The 24,959-nt window shown below is 44.7% G+C and overlaps 1 protein-coding gene across 1 annotated transcript in view; it reads left to right on the forward strand.

The window, feature by feature from the left end:
• The window catches only part of SLC4A8 (solute carrier family 4 member 8), a 70,676-nt gene that overhangs the window by 32,154 nt on the left and 13,563 nt on the right, over nucleotides 1-24,959 (forward strand). Inside the window, exons 11-19 of the mRNA XM_080811643.1 lie at nucleotides 410-510; nucleotides 7,000-7,174; nucleotides 7,771-7,904; nucleotides 8,693-8,938; nucleotides 13,553-13,658; nucleotides 14,292-14,453; nucleotides 17,394-17,507; nucleotides 20,478-20,639; nucleotides 21,556-21,807. Of these exons, the coding sequence (XP_080667769.1) occupies nucleotides 410-510; nucleotides 7,000-7,174; nucleotides 7,771-7,904; nucleotides 8,693-8,938; nucleotides 13,553-13,658; nucleotides 14,292-14,453; nucleotides 17,394-17,507; nucleotides 20,478-20,639; nucleotides 21,556-21,807 (1,452 nt within the window). The remainder of the gene's footprint in view (nucleotides 1-409; nucleotides 511-6,999; nucleotides 7,175-7,770; nucleotides 7,905-8,692; nucleotides 8,939-13,552; nucleotides 13,659-14,291; nucleotides 14,454-17,393; nucleotides 17,508-20,477; nucleotides 20,640-21,555; nucleotides 21,808-24,959) is intronic.

Raw genomic sequence — 24,959 nt, forward strand, 5'->3', positions numbered from 1 at the left:
AATGCTAGCTCAGCCTTGCTGGCAGCATCCCCAAGTCTGTATTTTTATCCTTAGTTTTACAAATAGATAAAACTATCTTCAAAGTTTTAAGGGAAAGTAAGATTACACAGAGGGAGATTTGAAATGGGAACTTAAGACAGAACTGATGCCGAAGCTTCCATATTTCTGTTTCTGGACAAGGCAGAGTTAGGAGTCAGGTACTAGTAGAGAGGGGGAGAAATTCTGTGTACTTGTTTGTTTTTCAGCAAAATCAAATAAACTGCCCCAAATCAGTAAATGCATTTGAAAACGACAAACCCTTGGGTGTTTGGGCGCTGCTTTTGGATTCTCTACTTACCACTACCCCCTGTTAGCAGGAAGGACAGAATAGATGGCTGACTTTACTAATTTGGGGGTCCTTTGTTAAAAGGAGAAAAGGAAAATGCCTGGAGTTCCAAACGGAAATGTTTGCCACATAGAACCGGAACCACACGGGGGCCACAGCGGGCCGGAACTTCAGCGCACCGGGCGGTAAGTCCGCGGACGTTTCACAGCTCGGACTGTTTACCCGGCTGAAGGTGTGCAAAGGATTGAGTCGGCCTTTTTGCTTTCAGCCTTCATCTCTCTAGTATACTGCCTGGGAATGACTTTCCAAATGGAACCACTGACTATAATAAGTATTGCAAATATATCAGATACTGTATTCATTCATTCAAGTTTCTCAAACTACCTACCACAGTCTGTCTCCCCTCCCCTCCTTTCCACACATTATTCCCTGATTTGAACACTCATCCTCTTCCTCATCTCCTGGCTGCGACTTGTCCTTTGTCTTGGCTTAGGTATCACTTCCTTTGGAAAGCCTTCTAAGACTCTACAGATGAGGTTCGGTATTCCCGCTATGTGGTGCCACAGCTTTGAGTTTTGTCCTCACTCGTCTGTCCCCCTCCCCGGGCCCCTGTGCCCCCACCCCCCCACCCCGCCCCAGGTTCCAGCCGTTCTCATACTTTATTATTATTGCTTAATTTGTTGTCTTCCCGTTGGAACGTTTGCCCCTAGAGGGCAGGGTGCCCATTCTATTCCTAGCACCCAGCACCATACCCTGCACAGACTAGGCACTCAATATCTGAAGAACTTATGAATGAATACTTTTAGAATGATCCCTGTTCTGTAGCATGAGTGGACTAAGTATAGATAGATACCGAGTAATTATTTGAACTTAAGAAACTCCCTTAGGGTAGGAATATAGGTAGTACTTGAGAGGTGTGTGTGTCTCAGAATAGTCAACCTACTCTTCTAGGCCAGGATTCTATGGACAGATGCCCAAGGAGAAGGTTCTCTATGGAAGGTTAGGGAAGCAGGTCTCCAGACTTGGTTTTATTTGTCAGGAGGGAAGGTGGTAAAGAGGATGATTTTTTTTTTTTAAGATTTTATTTATTTATTTGAAAGACAGAGATCACAAGTAGGCAGAGAGGCAGGCAGAGAGAGAGAGAGGAGGCAGAAGCAGGCTCCCTGCTGAGCAGAGAGCCTGATGCAGGGCTCGATCCCAGGACTCTGGGATCATGATGTGAGCCGAAGGCAGAGGCTTTAACCCACTGAGCCACCCAGGTGCCCCAAGAGGGTGATATTTCAGGTTGGAGTGACATCTAGGGTTTCCCCCAGATTGTGGGAGAGGGTTGAGACCATAGTTCTGTCTCTGTAAATTGTCTAAGCAGGAGATTCTCAGGACAGGACTCTGATCATGGAGAAAAGCTTTGTTACATCCTCTACTTCCTCACTTTCACCTTATTTTTTCCCTCTTTGCTTGAAGTTGCTTTCCTTATTTTTCTCTCCTCAGTACTCTATGCAGTGGAAACTCAGGGTTTTTTTTTTTAAGAATTGTAGACAGTCATCTATTTTTCCACTCTTGGAAATTCAGGGAAGAGCTGGGAAAGGAGACTGAGAAGCAGCAGAAGAGGCACCTAACTAGCAGTTTCCAGAGGGGAAGTGTGTTTCCTGGCTGGAGGAAGGTATTTGAGGTTGGGGAAAGATAATTGGGTTCTGGGGAGTTCTCATGGAGGAAAGGAACAGCCCTTTGTTGGAAGGGAGTCACTAAAATGAGGGAGCAACCTCCATAAGTGAGTTAAACATTTTCTTTAGAGTTGGGAGAAATCTGAATTGGGTGGGAGGCCTGGTATTGAGAGGTAGTTCAAGGGAAACATCTGTCCTTAGAATAGGTTCCAGGATTGAGGCTGTTCTGGAAGAGGTGGTGGTTTTAGGGAGAAAAGTCTTAGGAATGGCTTTGATAGTATTTCAGACTTGTGATTTATCTTTTGAATATAAATGATGTCCACACCCCAGGATTTAAAGTTTGAAGGTAGTGGAAACGAGGGCAACAGGATTTCCTCCAAATGATATCCATGCAGGGGTGAGATTTCAGGGTTCTTTTGGTGTCAGATGAGAACAAACTAGAGTCTCAGGCCTTTTGAGGGGGTCATTTATCATCAATTCCACATGGGGGTTGAGGAGAGCATTAGATCGGATCTCAACAATTATAGATTCTCAACAATGGTGCAGGACATCCCAAAAGAGAATCTCATACAGCCAGAATCATCACTTGCTTTCTCATGGTATCAAAGTACCCTTACTCACAAATTCACATAGGGTTTGAAGAAGTTCTCCCTTTGTGTCTTGTCAGAAAGTTATGGAGTAGCTGAGACTGAAAGGAAGGGTTATGTAGGCTCAGATCCTAGTCTGCTTGGTGAGGGAGATATTTTCTCTTCCTGAACTCCTAAAGTTTTCCTTAGAACCCTTCGTAGAAGACCTCAAGACACATGACCTTTCTCCCATTGTAGCCTTGTAGTGGCTACTACAAGGTGACTTAATGCCTGCGTCAGAGATTATGGTTCTGTGCCAACTCTTGCCCCTTTCCCAATCTCAGAGTAATGAGATCACTCTCAAAAAGTGAACATAAACCTGCCCACACAGATGGACATCATAGAACTTTCTGGACCTGCCTGGACTGCACAGACTAAAAATACATTAGCAGCCTAGGTTTTGGAGTTCTTCATACTGTTAGTTTTGTTTCTTTGAGGTGGAGAACCTGCTTTATGCCTACCATGTTGTATAGCCTCAGGCAAAACTTGGAGACTTTGGGGATGTTCTACTTGTTGGATGGTGAGGTATATGAACATGGGGGAGTGTAGACTCTAAGAAGGTGGGAAAGAGACAGGTGGAAAGGAATAGTCTGAGTTCTGTATTATGTGGCCCACCATGCCAGGGCTAAGACAGTGTCTTTGGGCCTCCCTGGGGTTGATGCAGGCAATGACGCTGATGAATTCCTGTACATAGTAATGAGGAAAGTCTGACTAGGGGCACCTGGGTGGCTCAGTGGGTTAAAGCCTCTGCCTTCGGCTCAGGTCATGATCTCAGGGTCCTGGGATCGAGCCCCACATTGGGCTCTCTGCTTGCAGGGAGCCTATTTCCTCTCTCTCTCTGCCTGCCTCTCTGCCTACTTGTGATCTCTGTCTGTCAAATAAATAAATAAAATCTTAAACAAAAAAAGAAAAAGAAAGTCTGACTAGAGTGTTCCTAGGCCAGAAGCCTCACCACAAGGAGGATACTCTGAAAAGGGCTTTTCCAAGGTGTATTTATGTACCTTTTTGGGGTATTGCCGCTTTGGGGAAGGGTTAATGAAGAAAAAGAATCAGGAGCTGCTATCTCGATGATCCCCACCCCCCACACTTCAAACAGGTTTCTTCCAAAGCACACCAGACAGAGGATGGCTGTCCTGTCCCTAAAGCCCTCCAGAGAAGGGCTCCTTAAGTCAGTGCTCCAGAGCCTAGTGACCCTCTACACGGGTAAGTCCTGTCTTGCATCAAGCTTAAATTCATATCCCTGTGTACCTCCTATCCCAGCAAAACTTGAACATCAAGGGTAGTTTTGAAAGGGAAAGGAAGTCTCAGATGTGAAGAGAAGCATCCGTGCCTGATCTTGTGGTAGATGTGTGATTATGGTCTGATTTTATGCATGAGTGAGATATAAGGCTGACTCTGTAAACAGTATTCAGAAATTATTAATTTATAGTTATATTACCAATAAGAGCCTCAGATATTTTCTGTCCTTAATTATTTATTTATTAAAGATTTTATTTATTTGACAGAGAAAGACACAGCGAGAGAGGGAACACAAGTAAGGGGAGTGGGAGAGGGAGAAGCAGGCTTCCCGCTGAGCAGGGAGCCCAATGCAGGGCTCAATCCCAGGACACAATGTTCATGATCGGAGCTGAAAGGAGACACCTAATGACTGAGCCACCCAGGTGCCCCTCTCTTATTTATTTTTTAAAAAAGATTTTATTATGTATTTGAGAGAGAGAGAGCATATGAGCAGGGGTGAGGGGCAGAGGGAGAGGGAAAAGCTGACTCCCTGCTGAGCAAGGAGCACCACACAGAGCCCAAGCCCAGGACCCCAAGACCATGACATGAGCCAAAGGCAGACACTTAACCAACTGAGCCACCCAGGCACCCCTTCTTTCCCTTTTTAATCACCGCTAGGAAAACAGATGTCCTCCCTTTCCATTGGCTTCTCAGGAATCCATTTCACATAAATGGATGTTACTCACAGACATTCCTCTCTGAAGGTGCCTCCTGCATCCAAGGGGGGCTGAGCAGTCATGGCAGCATCTCTGGTTGCCTAGTGGGGTGAGGCTCATTATTGCAGAAGGAGATTATTTTCCCAGAACAATACCCTTCCGAGGAAGGTCATCAATGATTAAGAGGTGATATTCATACGGTACCAAGATTCTGTGTTGGTAAAGACCCAGAAACGCTTATATTGTGCCCTAGACTAGTCACAATTGCCTATAAGGTCTTATTTACCTAGAGGACAAAGCAAAACAGAGTGACACTTTATTACAAATTGGAGCCTTGATTCCAAACCCTGAGGTGGAATTCTCACACTCTGGGTTAGATCCTATAGATAGCTCCTTACCTAAGCTAGGTTTGCCAGATAGACGAAAAACAAACCTATCTTTGCCTCTCTTCCCTAAGCCAAGACCTAGATTGTGATGTTACTGCTGTAAATTAAAGAATGGTGAATCCCAACTACACCCAGCCAAACTAGAGGAAAAGAGCAAACGGGCAAGACAGAATAGCATCTGCCCTGTGTCCACCTGTGCCCTCAGTGCACCTGGCTAGGGGAGAGAAGGCATTCACATGGAGAGAGAGCGAGAGCTGGCGTGGCCTTCTCCCCTGGCGCCCACGTTCCAGCCTCCTGGTTCTCCTCCAGGCTCTCAGGCAGAGAGAAAGAAAGAGCTGGCCAAGCCTCCTTTCATGAAAGAATAGCTCACTTTTTGTTTTTAGCTTTTTATTATAGAAAATTTCAACCACATAAGACAGAAGAGAGAATGGTACAATGAACCCCTGTGTGCCCATCAAGAGTAATGAACACTTTGCCAATTATGTTTCATCTATTTCTCCCCACTTAATTGTTTTATTTTTATGTTTTCTAGATTATTTAAAACCAAATCACCGGTATCATGTCATTTTACCTGTAACTACTTCAGTATGTATCTCTGTTTGATGAGGACATTTTAAAAAACAACTATTATGCCGTTAAGAAATCTAATGCAATTAACACTAATTCTTTAAATTGTCTAATGCTCAGTTCATATTCAACTTTTCGTGATTGTCTTAGCAACATCTTTTTAGAGTTATTTGCTTGACATAGGATCCAATCAGGGGTTGCATTTAGTTATTATGATCTTATTTTATAACAGTTCTCCTTCCTTTTTTTCTGTACCACTGATTTGTAGAGGAGACCAGGCCATTTGTCCTGTAGAATGCTGAGTGACTCTTTTTGCGACTCACCTACCAGCTTTCACTCTGCTGCAGGGACTCCACTCTCAGAAAAAGTGACCCCGTTTGAGAACGCTACTCCTCCTTGGTGTGGGATATCTTGCTCTTGATCCGTCTCACCCTTGGGAAGTGCAGAAGGGTTCCCAAAGTCCTGCCACCTAGTCCTGTTGATTCTACTTCCCGATTAAGCCCTTGAATCCGTCCACTTCTCCTCGTCCCAATCCACTGCCTCCAGTCTTGCCCCACATTCCATTCATTATACCTCTGCCAGACAGATCCTTCCAGAATGCATGTTTATGTTGTTCTCCTGTTTACAATCCTTCAGTGATGTGACATGCCATTAGCATAAGGTTCTAATTCTGTAAAACAATTTACAAGGCTCTTCGTGACTTGGCTTCTCCAGCTTCTCCAGCTTCTCCATCCTCTCCTGTTGGCATTGGCTCCTCACAGTCTCCCCCACAACCCCCCTCTCCCTGTAGTTCTGGCGGCCATGTGCTCTCACCTCTAGGTGGCGCCCGTGCTAGCCCCTCTGACTCATCTAGCTGACCCCTGATCTGTTCTCTGAGTCCCTGCTGAAATGTCCCTCACTGTCCTATGCTGCCCTCGGGGGCACCCTCACTGCACTGCCTATCTCCTGCACTAGACTGTGGGTCCTGGAGAGAAGAGCTGTGTTGTCTTGCTCACTGCTGCCTCTCTAGCCCCTGGCATAAGGCCTGGCACGAAGTTATCTGCTATTACTTGCATGAATGAATTATTATGCTAATTTCTCAACAGGAAGGTGGGTAGCTGTTCAGAGCAGGAAAGTGCATGTGATGGGGCTTTTAATGTAGACTACATATACTAAAACTAACAACTTTAATACTTTGAGTTGGTTTTGTACATTTCCTCCTAACAGCTCAGGATTTGAAATTTGAAGTTATTACTTAATTTCACGTTAATTTTTTGGAATGGGTAACATGCACACCCAAATTCATCCTTTTTAGGCTTGAGATAATCAGTCAAACTCACGCCCTTAGCTGCAAATAGAATCTGTGCTGACCCCCGAGAGATCTCTTGTACTTGGGGTCAAATTGAAGCCAAAGTATGTCTTAGTACAGAACACATTTGAAGAGCTTTTCAAATGGGTGCTGTTCAGATCCTTTCATGGAAGAGGGACCATGTCAGAGGTCTGTCTGCCATGTTTCCACAGGCTCTTTGGGGGCTTAGTGTTGGACATCAAGCGGAAGGCCCCCTGGTACTGGAGCGACTACCGGGATGCACTCAGCTTACAGTGTTTGGCCTCCTTTCTGTTCCTGTACTGTGCCTGCATGTCGCCTGTCATCACCTTTGGGGGATTGCTCGGAGAAGCCACTGAGGGACGCATAGTAAGGACTTTCAACCACTTCTATGGGTCCCAAACAAGACTTAAAGTACTGTGTTGCCAGCCAAGTCCGCTGAAGGGGAAAGCTCCCGGGCTAGGACCAAGGAGATTAAATCCTTCCCACTGAGTTACTGTGGTCTTCTGACTTCATACCGTGCAGCAACAGTTTCCCCTTTAGAATAGACTCTCTTCCACTTGAATATCAATTTCAGTGGTTGATGGCCCAGTTGAATTACCTGGTGCTCAAAGGATGGAAAATGATACATCAATGTCATTTGACATTTGAGGTGACTCAGTGACAGCTCGTCGTGTGAATGGTATCATTGTGCTTTCTGTGTATATTTCCGTATACTGAATGGAGTCACTGAAGAACAGGACTTAGTTAAGGAATCATACATGGTTGGATTTGGGCACCTGAATCATCACAGTAGTACCCATTTACAGGAATATTAGACGGTGTGTACTTTTCATTCTTGCTAAGATGAAACACAAGCAAATGGCTTGTCAGGGCACACAAGAGATCTAAGTCAGGAATGTACAGGCCCACATTACTGGTTACAGACGGGTTATGGACTCTGATGATTTCTTTTCCCCCCTCAGAGTGCAATTGAATCCTTGTTTGGAGCCTCCATGACTGGGATTGCCTATTCTTTGTTTGCGGGACAGGCTCTCACCATCCTGGGAAGTACGGGGCCAGTGCTTGTGTTTGAAAAGATTTTGTTCAAATTCTGCAAGTAAGACATTTGGTTTTCTGAAAACTCTAACTCGATGTGTTATTGTGCTCTTAGGATTGAATGCCAGGATCCTAGGTGAGGGTAAGCAGGCAAATATTACTCTGGATTGTAAAAACCAGAAGGATGAATATCATTTGGTTTGTTGTCCTGCCCCCCGGGTAGTACTGTACCTAAAATAGTGCATCTCCCACTCTTAAAGAGCTTTATTAACATCCTTCAGCCATTATTGAAGTCTTGGCTTTTTATTTTTAAAAAAACTTTCCTAGCTAATTCAAATTCCTCTATTTTTATTTCAAGTTCACTTTTAATTTGGCTACTACATACATACATACATAATTAATATGAAGAGGGCTACTACACCCTCTTCATATTCTGGTTGCTAGTGATGTGTAGAGACTTGGCAGTGCCCTTATCTCCCTACTTTTCCTATAAAATCTTTTCTCCATTTTGTATTAGGAGTGGGAATTTGTGGAAAAAGGGCCAGCTCCTTTTTCCTAACTGCAAGAATAAGATCTGAATCACGTTGGCCAAAAATGGCAGGAATGGGTGAGGGCTATTCCCTCCTTCCGCTTCCCATGTCCTTGCTGTGGCAAATACCAGCTTGCAGAGCAAATCTTTTGTCACAGCTGTCCCTGGGCAGCATTGAGGAGGGAAGTACAGTCAGAATTAGGGACAAACTGGGTTGCAATACCAGAATGGGTACTATGAGATGAACTAACCACATTTCTGACCCTTTGTCTTGTAATTCATCCATCCATACTTTCTGATGAACCTTGGTCTTGTTTCAGAGACTACGCTCTTTCATACCTCTCCCTGCGAGCTTGTATTGGACTGTGGACCGCCTTCCTGTGCATCGTCCTTGTGGCAACTGATGCCAGTTCCCTTGTCTGTTACATTACCCGCTTCACAGAAGAAGCGTTTGCCTCCCTGATTTGCATTATTTTTATCTATGAAGCCATAGAAAAGCTGATTCACCTGGCAGAGACCTACCCCATCCACATGCACAGCCAACTGGACCACCTTAGCCTGTATTAGTAAGTATGGTTTCTACTTGTCTTTTCTTTCTTTTTTTTTTTTAATTGTGCAGGGGACCTGACTTTATGGGCTGAATGCAGTGTACTAGATAGTACTTGTAGCTTGTGTTAAGGAATAAGGAAGTGTCTTGGCCCTCTCGCTGGGAAATAGGCCTGGGGATGTGGAGGCCTGGAAGATCTGCCAGAGAGGAGAACAGTCAGGAGTGATGATGGAGAGGATGGACTAAGAGTGAAACTCAGGGCACATGAGAAATGCTTTCCAGAGCATGGCTTTTGGTTCAGGCATGAGACAAGAATGGGCTGCAAAGAGGGGTGGGGGGAATTCAAGTTAGTTGTTGGGAAGAACTTTTTACAAGGATTTGTGAGTCCTTGGAGCATGTTTTCAAGATTTTCTGAAAATATATACAGGCTATTCTTTGGAATCATTAAGTAGAGATATAATAATAATTCCTTAGAGATCCACAAGCCTCTTACTTTGTTTCCTAAAGATCTAATAATCTATTTACTTACCTAGATTTCAACCCAAGAGACTGTTTTCTTTGCATGTTTAAGACAGTTCAGATCAGCTGGAAAAGAAGCACAGTATTTGGCTGTGTTTTCAACCATCTAGGAGAGTCTAGTCCTATAAAACATTTCTTCTCTGGAATAGTATTCTCCAAATTATGACTAGAGACCCTCAACCTTTAGCTCTGTCCATCCAGTTCACGCCCTGCTGGCTGTACCTTTCTGATGTAGTGGGTCTGGTTGTGAAGCAAACAATTACAACCTGAAATTGTCTGAGCAGAGAGAGCACACTGCCAGGAGGTGTCTGCCACCTAGCTACGGATACACTTCCATAGATTCTGCTTAGGATTTATTAACCTTTTAAAGGTCTGAATTCATAAAAAATTTGTTAGAATTTTGAAATTACTATTTTTTTTGCTTTTTAAATTTTTTATATTCAGTTAGCTACTGTATAGTACATAATTGGTCTTTGATACAGTGTTCAGTGATTCATTAGTTAGGTATAACCTCCAGTGCTCATCACAGCACATGCCCTCCTCAATACCTATCACCCTATTATCCCCTCCTCCCACCCTCCTCCTCTTTGAAACCCCCAGATTGTTTCTTGGGGTCCACAGTCTCTCATGGTTCATCTCCCTCTCTGATTTCTCCCCCTTTGGATTCCCCTCCCTTCCCCTATGGTCCTTTGTGCTATTGCTTGTTTGGGATTTCATCAGATAAAAAGCTTCTACACAGCGAAGGAAATAGTCAGCAAAGCTAAGAGGCAACCCACGGAAAGGGAGAAGATATTTGCAAATGACATTATAGATAAAGGGCTGATATCCAAGATCTATAAAGAACTTCTCAAACTCAACACTCAAAAAACTAATACCCTAGTCAAAAAATGGGCACAGACACTTCTCCAAAAAAGACATACAAACGGCTCACAGACACATGAAAAAATACTCAACATCATTAGCCATCAGGGAAATTCAAATCAAAACCACAATGAGATATCAACTTACACCAGTTAGAATGGCAAAAATTAATAAAACAGGAAACAAGAAGTGTTGGCGAGGATGCAGAGCAAGGGGAACCCTCCTACACTGTTGGTGGGAATGTAAGCTGGTGCAGCCACTTTGGAAAACGGTATGGAGGTTCCTCAAGATGTTAAGAACAGAGCTACCCTACAACCCAGCAATTGCACTACCAGGTATTTACCCCAAAGATACAGATGTAGTGAAAAGAAAGGGCACATGCACCCCAATGTTCATAGCAGTGATGTCCACAATAGCCAAACTGTAGTAGGAGCTGAGATATCCTTCAACAGATGAAAGGATACAGAAGATGTGGTCCTTATATATAATGGAATATTACTCAGCTATCAGAAACGGTGAACACCCACCATTTGCATCAACATGGATGTACCTGGACGGGGGGATTATGCTAAGTGAGATAAGGCAAGCAGAGAAACAGTTATATGGTTTCACTCATATGTGGAACATAAGCAGTAGCGTGAAATTATTTTAATAATTACAAAATAACAACCATTAGGGGGTATGGTCTTTAAAGCCTTGTGGATTGCTGATTGGCATTGGGGTAAAGTTCATTCTTTGACCTTTTTAAAATTCATATATTCATTTAACAAAATTTGTTGAGCACCTTCTATGTGCCAAGTACTTTTTTAGGCGCTGTCATAGGGCATGACAGACAGAGGATCTACCTTTATGAGGCTTATATCCTAATGAGAGAAGACAAACAAAAGTACCCAGCCTTGGATTGAGTAGACTTTGTATCTGGATACTGTAATTCTGTGTTAATAAAGCTCAAGATGGTATTTTCCATATTTGTCTTCCACTGTTGGCAGCTAGAACTCTCCAACTCTTTAAATTATTTTATGTTGGTATGTGTGGAACTGATTTTTAAATTTTTAATTAATTATTTTTTATTTTATTTTATTTTTTAAAGATTTTATTTATTTATTTCTCAGAGATGGAGAGAGAGCACAAGTAGGGGGAGGGGACAGAGGGAGATAGAGAAGCAGACCCCTTGCTGAGCAGGGAGCCTGAACTGGGGCTTGACCCAAAGACCCTGGGATCGTGACCTGAGCCGAAGGCAGATCCTTCACTGACTGAGTCCCCCAGGCATCCCTGGACTGATATGTTAAGAGCAGTTTAGGTTCATAGCAAAATTGAGCAGAAGGTGCAGAGAGTTCCCATCTACCCTCTGCTCCCACGTATGAGCAGTTTCCCCGCTATCACCGTCCCATATACCAGAGTGGTAAGTTTGTTGAAGCAATGAATTTACATCAATACATCATTATCACCCAAAAACCATAGTTTACATTTGGGTTCACTCTTGGTAATATACATTCTGTGAGTTTTGATGAATCTGTAATGATATACCTCCCATTATAGTATCATACAGAATAGTTTCACTGCTTTAAAAATCCTCTGGGGGGGCTCCTGGGTGGCTCAGTGGGTTAAAGCCTCTGCCTTCGGCTCAGGTCGATCCCAGGGTCCTGGGATCGAGCCCCACGTCGGGCTCTCTGCTCAGCGGGGAGCCTGCTTCCCTTTCTCTGCCTGCCTCTCTGCCTACTTGTGATCTCTGTCTGTCAAAAAAAAAAAAAATCCTCTGTGCTCTGCCTACTCATCCCTTGTTAACACTCCGACCCCTGGTAATCACTGGTCTTTTTAGTATCTTCATAGTTTTGCCTTTTCCACAATGTCATATAGTTGTAATCATGCAGTATATAGGCTTTTCAGACCACTTTTGTCCACGTACTATTATGTCCTTAAAGGTCTTTGATGTCTTTTAATGCCTTGATAGTTTGTTTCTTTTTAGTGCCAAATAATAGTCCATTGTCTAGGTATAGTATAGCTCACCCATTCATCTACTGAAGGACATCTTCGTTCCTTCCAAATTTGGAATTGATTTTTTAAAAGATTTATTTATTTACTTGAGAGAGAGAGAGAGAGAAGGAGTGCGTGGATTGGGGTAGGGGAGCAAAGAGAGAGGGAGAGAGAGAGTCCCAAGCAGATTCTGTGCCGAGCGTGGATCCATGACCCCTAGATGACAACCTAAGTAGAAGCCAAGAGTCTGATGCTCAATCAACTGTGCCATCCAGGCACAGCTGGAATTGATTTTTCATATGTAAATATAGGACTTTATATCTCTCCCTATTACTTTTCACTTTGTTGGTTTCCACCTCTTACAGTCTGTTGAGATCTTTTTGTATTTTGATTTTGTCACACTATATCCTTAGAAGGCATGCTCATTAAATTTACAGATGATACAAAGTTGGTGGGAATGGCTGTGTTTGTTGTGTATCCTGGGAGCCAGTTCAAGCATGAAGCATGTTGGGACTGGGAGGCAACATGGTGGCCAGTGGGTGGGCAGATCCGGTCTAGTTAGATGGAAGAGGAGGCTGCTGTGGTGGGATATTTCCGGGAATAAAGCAGTGTCAGGAAGAGCTTGCATCACAATTTCAGGAGACTGATTTTTATTTATTTATTTATTTTCCCCAAAGATTCTATTTGTTTATTTGACAGAGAAAGAGTATAAGCAGGGGGAGCAGCAGGCAGAAGGAGAAGTAGGCTCCCCACTGAGTGAGAAGGACCCTCGGATCATGACCTGAGGTGAAGGCAGATGCTCAACTGACTGCAACACCCAGTCATCCTGAGACTTTGATTTTTAGAATAAGAATGTGATGGGATATAAGGAGCAGGAGATATCTAGGCTTGGAGGAGACTGTTGAGAGCCGACTGGGGTACCAGGTCCTCCCTGCTCTGTAGATTGAATTTCATGGAAAGGGCCTGAGAGGAAGAAACTAAGCAGGAACCCACCAGGGCTCATTCTGGGCATGTGAGGTGCTGAGCTTGGTTGTTGGCACAATTTAATTCAAGACCCACATGCTGATTTGTGTCTGTCTTTAGTAATGGCTGACTGGAAAATAAGGATGTGGTTGGGCTCACGAATGGGCCTCAAGCAATAGGACCAATCTCAGGGATCTGAAGGGGCAAAAGAGCAACAAGGCAGGCTCTGACAGAACCGTTAGCCCACGCATGGCTAAAAGTATTTAATGGAATACTTGGCTGCTTTCTTCAGGAATCTTTTTTCTTTTCCCCTTAGCTGCAGGTGTACTTTCCCAGAAAATCCCAACAATCATACCCTACAGTACTGGAAGGACCACAGTATCGTGGCGACAGAAGTCCACTGGGCCAACCTGACTGTTAGTGTAAGTCTGGGAGCTGCGTTAAGGTGCTGTGACTGCCGGGGGCGGGGGGGGGGGGGAAGCGTGGCAGCCCTTCAGCAAGGTCTGGTGTTTTCAAAAAGAAAGTTCTTTTTTATTTAAACTATTCTTGCTGACCCTTTCCCCCTTCAGAAGTTCTGTTGTCTATAAAGGGCAAAGAAGATTGCCTTTCTCTTCTCTTCCACACACCCCATATCCGGTGCCCGCTCTAAGGAGATATGGGGCATGACACCAGGCAGGGCGGGGGCCACACCCAGTATGGTGAGGCTTGAAGAACATTCAGATTGGCCAGTGCTCTGTAATAGAAACAAACTGCCAGGCCCTCCCAGAACTGCGTGCTTGCTTGGGACCATCCTGGTTTCATTTCCAGAAGTGCCGAAGGATAAGAAGTTGTCAGAAGGGGCCCCTAGAAGTGGGAGCACCACAGCCCCACGGAGGTCAGGAGGATGTGGCTGGTGGCCTGCGCTCCCCCGCGCATCCCTGGCCACTGTGGGGTGTCACTGTCGTCGTGGGGTGTCGCTGTCACTGTGGGGTGACAGCGAGTGGCAGGCTTTGAAGGCCAGAGCTATTGATTCCCTTGTGCCTGCCTCTCATCACCCAGAATGCTTGTCCCTCCAGGAATGCCAGGAGATGCATGGAGAGTTCACGGGATCTGCGTGTGGCCATCACGGACCCTATACTCCCGATGTGCTCTTCTGGTCCTGCATTCTCTTCTTCACCACCTTCATCCTCTCGAGCACCTTAAAGACATTTAAGACAAGCCGTTACTTCCCAACCAGAGTAGGTAGCATGCTCACGCATGTCTTTTGCGTTAGAATTCTAATGTAACAGTTGATTCTCTGCGCGCTGAGTGGAGCGGCAGGTAGCCAGCCCCACACGTTCCCATAAGCCACACTATGGCATTCTCCTATCTTAGTGTCTGGCAACCTTTCCTCAATGTGTGGTGGGGGATGAGGGATTAATACTTAAAAATTTTGTTTAAAAGTGCCAGGTGACAGGTACCTTGCTGGCTCATTCAGTAGAACACATGACCCTTTCTTTGTTTTATTTCTGCGCTCAACGTGGAGCCCAACCCAGGGCTTGAACTCACAACCCTGAGATTAAGACTACAGGTGAGATCAAGAGTCAGACATCTAACAAACTAAGCCATCCAGGTCCCCCAGGCATGAGACTCTTGATCTCAGGGTCATGAGTTCAAGCCCCACATTGGGGTTACAGATTACTTTAAAAAAAAAAAAGTATCAATGGTAACTCTCATTTTCAGAGTGCTATTAAGTTTCATTTCCAGAATTCTGGGACATGTAGCTTAGAGCTGGCTCCTAAATACAATAAATTGGGATGATCACTTTGGATACATAAAGGACCCCAAAGTCTCTTCCCAGGGATGGCCCTTGTGGCAGCTTGTGAAATCAGCAGTGACATTGACTGCAGCAGCCAAAATGCTCCTGAGTTGATTAGCGTGACTGTTTGAAGGCTCAACACTCTTTCCTGATGCAGATGGCACTGTTTGATCACGACCAGCTTTAGTAGGACAGAATTAGAGGCTGGGTGTAGGGTGGCTGAAAGGGGCAACTTTTGCTTTGAAAGGGAGTTCAGATCAGGAGAAATGGTGGTTTTCTGTAAGGGAGGGTTCAATCAGGTGCATTTGCAGAGCAGGAAGTCCACATGGGTGGGGAGCTCAGTTGATTAGATATTTATGGTATACACATGCATGACTAAAACACGTTCTTAGATATCAGCGAGACCACATAGTTAGTTGTTAAGGGAAACACATATCATATAAGCTCCGGGTCACTGTTTCTGGTCTGGACAATAGTTAGTAAGTGGTGGTTCTCTACTAGCTATTTGCCCAAGCCTGGGTTAAGTGCTAGCGGGCATATAAAAGATGTTTTTTCTTCTTCTTTTTTTTTTAATGATTTTATTCATTTGAAAGAAAGATAGTGCAGGGGCAGGGGGAGCGGCAAAGGGAGAAGCAGACTCCCTGCTGAGCAGGGAGCCGGATGTGGGGCTCGATCCCAGGATCCTGGGATCATGACCTGAGCCAAAAGCAGACAACTGACCGAGCCATCCAGGAGCCCCAAAAGAAGTTTAGAACATGGTTTCTGCCATCGTCTAGGGAAAGGAAACATATGAAACATACAGGCCCCTATGAGACAGTAATAGAGAGTTGGGTGTCAGGGCCATAGACGTTCAGAGGGGAGAAGGGCCACTGGACCCCAGGCTGGTCAGATGAACCCAAGATGGCTCACTATGGGGGCGGGCAGGTGCAGGTGTGGAGAATATGTGTAACATTCAGAAGAGAACTAATACAACCAGGGGCAGGGAGCTGAAAAGTTCAGGTTTCAAAGTCAGGTTAAGATATATTTTGGCCAAGATATATTTTGCTCGACTTCTGTTGGAAGTTCAGATTAAGGCAGGCACTGGGCACTTTAGAGACTTTTTATTTTATTTTATTTATTTATTTTTTAGAGATCAGATTTTTTTTTATTTAATTTATTGATTTGACAGACAGAGATCACAAGTAGGCAGAGAGACAGGCAGAGAGAGAGGAGGGGAAGCAGGCGGCCGACCAAGCAGAGAGCCCGACTCGGAGCTCAAGCCCAGGACCCCGGGATCATGACCTGAGCTGAAGGCAGAGGCTTTAACCCACTGAGCCACCCAGGTGCCCTGAGATGTTTTATTTTATTACAGCTACACTAAACTATAAAGCCCTCTGGGGCACAAAGCGGTGAGAAGTGTTATAGAGAAAATGAAGTGGGAAAGGAGTAGAGGGGGTGCTAGAGTGGAGGATGGTGACCAGCATCAAGTAGCATCATGGGGGAACCCCCAGGGGCAGGAGATGCCTGCGTGAACACAAAGGGGGTGAGGGAGCTGCCTGACAGGTTACCCGGAGGAAAAGCATTCTAGGTGGAGGCATGAGCAAGCACAGAGCCCCTGAGCTGGGAGTGAGTCTGGCCCGAGTAAGAAATGACACAGTGGTCTGCGGGACTAGAGCAGAGCGAGCAAGCAGGGAAGCCCTACAAGCGGGGCTCAGGGACGTGATGACTGCACTGTGGGGGCCTCAGCGGCCAAGGCCTTTTGGGTGTTCGCCTCAGTGAAATGAGGCACCATTTCAGGGTTTTCTTGGAGGAGTGACCTGTTCCAACTTCTGTTTTCAGTGATTAGCCCGGCCGCTTTTGAGAAGGGCAGAACAAGGTTAAGGGTCTGCTGTACTTACCGGGACGAGAGCTGATGGTCACATTGATCCGGGTAGGAACAGTGGAGGTGGAGACAGGTGCTCAGATCCGGGCTCTGTTCTAAGGGGGAGCCAATAGGACTTGCATGCAGGTAGATAAGCTGTTAGACATAAGGGAGAAGAGGAGTCGAAGCTGCCGCCAAGGTTCTTGGCCAGCACAAATGGACCTTGACTGGTGTAGAAAATCTTATTCCAAGTTCTCAGAACTATTGTCTCCACCTGGGCATAAATCCTCCAAACAGAACTCTTCCCAGTCAGGGCGGTGACATGAGAGCTTAGTGAATAGTTCCTTCTCCCCATCATATCCATGCTTTTGGGGTGAGCCTGGGCATAGTAACATATTCCTATTGTTGAAATATGCTTATATTAATTCAGTTATAAAATGAAAGCATGCTTCCGAGGACTTTTAAAACTTGTATAATACTAAATTCTTTTCTACTGCATTTAACCTAATAAAACACTTTTCCAATCCTTTCTCACGCCAGGTACGCTCTATGGTGAGTGACTTTGCTGTCTTCCTCACTATCTTCACAATGGTGATCATCGACTTTTTGATTGGAGTCCCATCCCCAAAACTTCAAGTTCCCAGTGTGTTCAAGGTAAACAGCTTTCAGGGCACTTGGTGCCCTCGCGTGGTTTCCCAGAAAAGTTACTCCCCAAGGCCGTACCATACCTGAATCCTGTGTTCCGCAGTGCCCTCCATCTAAACTTTGCTCCTCATGCCTTACCTTTTAGAAGAGCAAACTCTGCAGGGTTAGCTGAGTTTAAGCCCAAAAAGTCTGAGAACAGAACCCTAAAGTGGTTAAAGAACGGAAGGTTAAGATTTAAAACAACGGAATTCACATGTTTACTTAACTACATACGACATTCTGTGGAAATATGGGGTCCCTGGAACAAATCTGGTTAACAGTGCTTTCATGGAGCATCAACTCTCTAAGGGCAGTAGGAGGGATAAAGAAGCTGGATTAGGACTTGGCACCTGTCCTCAAGGATGGTGCCGCGTGAAGAGGTGAGTGGGCCAGAGGGCCTTGCCCACAGGGTAGTGCTCCTACCAGAGTAACTGGCACAGCTCTTCAGCCCTGTTTCAGTGTTTCTTTGTATAACTCCCTATAATCTATAATATTTTGCCCAAAATGTATGCAAAAAAGGCAAACAAATGATCATATGTGGGGACTCTAGATCTCTTTAGGGGCACTGAGTAACACAGAGGATGGGAAGCTGAGGGGAGGGAAAGCCCTGGTATACTCAGTGACCTGGGAAGAATCATACAATGAGAAGACAGGAGAGGCTAGGGAGGAGAAGGAAGACAGGAATAAAGGCAGCCCCTTGACTTACAAACATCCCTATACCATACGATTTTATCTTCCCTTTCTTTTTCTCTCCCTCCCTGAAATAGACCTAGGTAAAAATATCTTTTTCCATAGTGCCTGAAAATTTTTTATTTTGTTAAATGCACTGTAATGCCATCAGTTAGAAATTTGTAGATTAAAAAAAAACCAGCCTCTTTAAAAATATAATTCCTCCGAGAATATGTCATTCTCACCTTTGTTTGAATAAGTACAGTCAGCTTTCTCTCTAATACCTAACTAAGGTCAACCCTCCAGGAGGAACGGATTTGGTGTAAAAATAAGTAATTTGAGAACATTAAGCAGTCCTTGGAAAGGTTCCCTGATGGGTAGGCTTAAGATAATCAGAAGGTACTGAATTTCTGGGACATCTGGGAAGAAGGCCTCTGGGAGGTGGGAGAGAGATGAGAAGGGAAAATGGGAGAATGTCAAGGAAAATGTTGCTCATTGGCAGGCCTCCCTTTCAGGAAGCGAAGAAGAAATTTTCTTCCTTCTTTCCTTCTCTATTATGTCACATGGCCCCTAGTGATTAAGACCTGGTCTGAAGGCTAGTACTGTTACTAATGTGTTAATGTCAGTCAGAGGTTTGTTTTTGTTTGTTTTTTTTAAGATTTTAAATAAATTACTCATTTGAGAGAGAGTGAGTGCAAGCAAATGAGAGCATTATCAGGGATTGGAGGTCAGAGGGGATAGGGAGAAACAGACTCCTAGCAGAGCAGGGAGCCCAATGACATGGGGCTTGATCCCAGGACCCCAGGATCTTGACCTGAGCCAAAGGCAGATGCTTCATTGACTAAGCCACCCAGGCACCCCATGTCAGTCAGAGTTTAATAAATTTTTATGCTGACTTGAGAATTTAACTTAGAACATTGTTACTAAGGAGACATGGATTCTATAAACTTTCAGAACTTAACCTATTCATAATTTGGGATTTGGTGGCATTATTGATTAACATTTGAAACCTATAGTCATGACCCATATGGACCCAACTACTTTGGATGTAGCAGTCTTTTCTTTGAAGATTTTTTAAATTATTATTTATTTATTTGACAGAGACGCAGCGAGAGAGGGAACACAAGCAGGGGGAGTAGAAGAGGGAGAAGCAGGCCTCCTGCTGAGCAGGGAGCCTGATGCGGGGCTCGATCCCAGGACCCTGAGATCATGACCTGAGCCGAAGGCAGATGCTTAATGACTGAGCCACCCAGGCGCCCTGCAGTCTTTGCTTTGTTCATTGAGTTTGAGTCAATTCTGGGCCAGTTTGTATCCCTGGCCTTTTATCTTCCATTACTACTTGCCAGACAAGGGGAACTTTTCTTCCCTAGAATACCCTGGAGAGGGTTTGAGGATCTAGGAGAGTTTAAGTATGTCAAAAACACCCAAACAAGATTTATGAACAGTAGTGGTCTTACAGGGATATTGGAGAGGGTCCTAGACCTAACAGGCCCTCAAGTTCAATAGTCTTGGGCTCTTCTCTCAAGTCTCTCGTACTTGGGCTCCATTTTCACTGCTGATGGGAGAAGGCCCCTGAACCAACACAATCTGAGCCCCTGAGCTCTATTTTGCCTTTATTTGTGCCGTGATATGTATTGTATGGCTTCTGGGGGGACCAGTCTGAAATCTGGAGGTAGATAGTAAAAATTATTTATATTTACCTTGATTATAATTGTATTAAAATTCTTTTTTGACAATGGATTTTGTTATTTTACTTGGGTTAATGTTCAGATAAAGTTGCTTTCTCTGTATGTGGGTTTGGAGAGTAGGAGAAGGAAGTGAAGGATTAATGAATATTTCACAGGAAGTTGATAATTGAGGATTGACTCAAAGGGAATTTGGAAAAAGGTCATAGATTTCTTAAGGAGTTGCTGTATTTTTTTACTTTTTTTTTTTTTTTTTAAGATTCATTTACTTGAGAGAGAGAGAAAGCAAGTGAGACAAAGAACATGAGCAGGGGAGATGGGTAGAGGAAGAGGGAGAAGCAGACTGCCTGCTGAGCAGAGAGCCCGACGTGGGGCTTGATCCCAGGATCCTGGGACCATGACTTGAGCTAAAGGCAGACGCTTAACCAACTGAGCCACCCAGATGCCCCACATGACCTTTTTTTTTTTTTTTTTTTAAGGATTCTCATGTAAGAATAATGTGAATATTCTGATTTAGTTTGATCTGCTTTGCCCTAATGACCACAGTTAAAATACAAAAATAAAACTTCGTTTTTTTCCCCTTCAGCCAACAAGGGATGATCGAGGGTGGATTATTAGTCCCATTGGCCCCAATCCCTGGTGGACTGTGATAGCTGCGATTATCCCGGCTCTTCTCTGCACTATCTTAATATTCATGGACCAACAGATCACAGCTGTCATCATTAACAGGAAGGAACACAAGCTCAAGGTAATAGAAGTTCTGACCTAGAAGGACAAATAGCAGTCTGTTACTTTTTTTTTGATTTTTTTTTTTTTTAAATTTTACAATCAGCCCATTTAGACCAGGAATTATAGAACTTGGATAAAAACAGTCATAGAAGGAGCTCATAAAGGGTTTTCAGGGGCTTCCAATCCCTCCACTAGTGACAAAGATTGGTTTGGAGATGAAACCAGAGTAGAGCATGATGGAAAGATGTGAAGGGAGATTGGACTCCGTCACTGTCCTCACAGACCTGTGGGGAAGGAGGTGGGCACAGTTCCTTATAGTCCCTATACAGGCTTATCCTTCTGAGGGTCAGTTCAGGGCTTGAGGTGCTGTTTCCTAGAGTCAGATAGTCTCCCCCATGGTGTGCATTATTGGGGTTTTCAGACTGAACCTTGAGCCCAAGGGTTCTAAGGATATAGGGTTGATTTCAGCACATTTACTAGTGAAAGGCTCCATGCCTTCATCTCTGTTCTCTTGTGAGAACAGAGTAGACAAATCCATATCTGTCAAGAATCTGGGGGTGTTTGTAAGAAACCATTAATCTCCAACTCCTCTATTGTCGATCATCTAGACACTAGGATGGTCAAGATGTGGCTTGGTCTCTGGATACTCTGCCAAGAAGAGATGAATCTTTGAATGTATGAGACTCCGGGTGAGAGCTGGGGTGTGCTTGAATAAAAAATGGATATAGCATGTATAGGACAGGCTAAAGTTTCCTTTTTTTCTTCTCTGTTCCCTCCAAACCAGGAGGGGCTGGAAGACCCATCTGGGATCCCTGGACCCCTTCTTCCTTACTTATACACCCCTTCATGCTTTGGGCCTGGGACTCTTAGCTCACTGTTCTATGCCCCACTACCACCAGCCCGTGGGTGGTGACGGAGACTCTGTTTCCCCACAGAAAGGCTGTGGCTACCACCTGGACCTGCTGATGGTGGCCATCATGTTGGGTGTGTGCTCCATCATGGGCCTGCCTTGGTTTGTGGCTGCAACCGTCCTGTCCATCACGCACGTGAACAGCCTCAAGCTAGAATCTGAGTGCTCTGCTCCTGGAGAACAACCCAAGTTCTTGGGCATCCGAGAACAGAGGGTGACAGGCCTTATGATCTTTGTGCTGATGGGCTGCTCAGTCTTCATGACGGCCATATTAAAGGTAACCGTTCGTTCCCACATTAGATAAATATTTAGTGCCTGATTTATGTCAGGAATTCTGTTAGGTCCTGGGAATACAGTGATATGCCAAAGAGATACACATCCAAATTCCTGCTCTGGGAGAGCTTACTCTATCCAGGTAAGATGGATAAGATGTATTTAAAGATGTTAGTCAAGAAAACAAACATGAGGGGTGCCCAGCTGGCTCTGTCAGTGGAGCATGTGACTCTTGATCTCGGGGTTGTGATTTCAAGCCCCATGGTGAGTATGGAGATCACTTAAAAATAAAATCTTAAAAAAAAAAGAGGGGTTCCTGGGTGGCTCAGTTGGTTAAGCTTCCAACTCTTGATCTCAGCTTGGGATCTTGGATTCAGGCCCCTCATTGATTCAGGCTCCATACTCTGGGCATGGAGCCTACTTAAAAAAAAAAAGAAAGAAGAGGAGGGAGAGAAGTGTACAAAAAAAAAAAGGAAGAAAGAAAACAAACATGATAAATATAGAATATGAAAATGATAAAAGGAAATAGTGTTCCATGGTGCTATAGAGAATGAGGGGAGTGCTGTTTTCATTCATGTGGTCAGAGAAGGCTTCTATGGAGATGGTGTTTAAGATGAGATGGAGCCAGGGGCGCCTGGGTGGCTCAGTGGGTGAAAGCCTCTGCCTTCAGCTCAGGTCGTGATCTCAGGGTCCTGGGATCGAGCCCTGTATTGGGCTCTCTGCTCAGCGGGGAGCCTGCTTCCCCCTCTCTCTCTGCCTACTTGTGATCTCTGTCTGTCAAATGAATAAATAAAATCTTAAAAAAAAAAAAAAAAGAAAAGATGAGTTGGAGCCAGCTGTGCCTTGGATGGAGAGAGATGGCATGGGGGAAGTGAGAATAGCAATCTAGTCAGGCCCGAGATTGGAAAGAGTGATATGTGTTCTAAGAAATATGAGGGCCATGTGGCTCAAGGGCATTGAGTCAAGGCAACAGCATAGTGAAATGAGAGTGAAGAGCAGGTAGGGGCAGCTCATGCAGGGTCTCATGGACTCTGGTAAAGTTCATCTCTGAAGGGTTAACTTTCAGGCAAGGGACATGATCCATTTAGTATTTTTATTTTTAAGATTTTTTTATTTGGGAACCTGGGTGGCTCAGTGGGTTGAAGCCTCTGCTTTCGGCTCAGGTCATGATCCCAGGGTCCTGGGATTGAGTCCCGCATCGGGCTCTCTGCTCAACAGGGAGCCTGCTTCCTCCTCTCTCTCTGCCTGCCTCTCTGCCTACTTGTAATCTCTGTCTGTCAAATAAATAAATAAAACCTTTAAAAAAAAAGATTTTTTTATTCATTAGAGAGAGAGAGAATGAACAGTGGGGAGGGGCAGAGGAAGAGAGAGAGAGAGAAAGAAAGAAGCAGACTCCTCACTGAGCAGGAAGCAGATCCAAAGTCTTGTTGGTTGACTGGATGTGGGATGGAGTGTGGAAAATGGAAAAATCAAAATGCCTGCTAGGTTTCTTATTTGACCATCTGGGTGGAGAGTAGAGACAATCTAAGATGGAGAAGACTGCATGAAAGAGGGAGTGATTTTGTGAGAGGTGGTGGGACTATGGTCAGATTTGTGTGAGATACCCAGCAGGCAACTGCATGAAGAAGCTAGAGGAAGGTTCTGGATTAAAAATATAAATGTGGGAGTCAACAGCACTTAGTGATATTGAAAGCCCTGGGAGTAGATAAGATCACTCAGGGAGAAGGGTAGATATAACAGAGAAATAGGCCGAGAGGCAGGAGCAGAGTCTAAGGAGCTCCAATATTTAGAAGTTGGGTAGAGGAGGAGATAGCAACAGAGACTCAGAAGGAGCTGCCAGAGAGGTAGGATGGAAACCAAGAGGGTGTGGTATCAGGGAAGCCAAGCAAGGGGAATGTTTCCAGAAAGAGGGATTGGTTAGAATCTGTCTGTCTAGAATGATAAAGACTAAACCAAGCCATTAGATTTGGCAACACGGAGGCCTAACGTGCCTCGACAAGAACAGATTCATTGGAATGATAAGGCTGAAGTTAAATTTCAGGGAAGTGAAGAGCAAATAGGAGGTGAGAAGTAAAGAGAGCACAGGCAGACAGCTCTTTCAAGAGATTTTTTATGTTAAATGGAACAGAAAATGGGCAGTGGCTGGTGTGGGATGTGGGGTTAAAGAGGATTTTTGGAAAGACAGAAGATGCCTTGAACGTGAGAAAAAAAAATTTTTAGTTTTATGGGTGTAAGACTTGCTTTTGGAAAAATGGGGTGAAAAGGAAAGTTCTCTGGCTGTATTGCCAAGTCCCAAACACTCTGGAGCATTCTGGAAACGAGGCTCCCTTGCCTCCTTTTCCCCTCTTTTTGGTGACTCTTCAGCCACCCCAGCCTGCCCTGTGAGTGCTATTTAAGGGCGATAGTTGAGAGAAATGGGAGAGGACTTGGAACCATCTTCCTGGCCCCTTACTTTCTACCCAGTCCACCTCTCCACACTCCCCTTCCCCACTTCTACTCTCTGTCCTCAGCCCTGCCCCCACTCCCTCCTCTGGTCTAGCCGTCATCTGGAGGAGCCCACAGGTTGCTGCTCCTCCAGGAAGCTAACCACGAAGGCATGGTGGTGGGCATTGCCTGGTCTTCCTAGAACTGCCTCAGAAGGCTTCTTTCAGGACACCATTCAGTAGTTCTGTAAGCAAGGTTAGCAACAAACTGAGATGTCTGCTCACTCTACGGTTGAAACAACATAAAATCTAATGGGGATTTTCTAGTTCTGAGAGGAATTATGTTTGGAAATTTTCTTTAGCTTCAGAATAAAAGCAAGCCAAGTTCAGTCTTCAGCTACAAGACTTCCCTTGCCTTGATTCTGCAGGCCTCATTTCCCTACCTCATAGAGTTGCCCTGAAGATAGCTGAGATTGATAGATGTGATCTGATAGGTGTGTATGCATATTCAAGTGCAATAGAATGATACTGATTTTTCTCCCCAAATCATTCCCTGATACCTCCCCATTCCTGCCCTCAAGCCTCTGGTTAACAGAAAGGAAACTTTTTAGTCCGTGTTAAAACACACCGAATCCCTGAGATGATTGATTATGTAATTAGTGTAAAAAGATGTGTGTGTGTGTGTGTCTGCCCATCCCCATGGAGGAGGAAGAGCCAGACAAGGGTAAAATGT

The sequence above is a fragment of the Martes martes genome (genome assembly GCF_963455335.1).
Source record: "Martes martes genome assembly, chromosome: 8".
NCBI lineage: Eukaryota > Metazoa > Chordata > Mammalia > Carnivora > Mustelidae > Martes > Martes martes.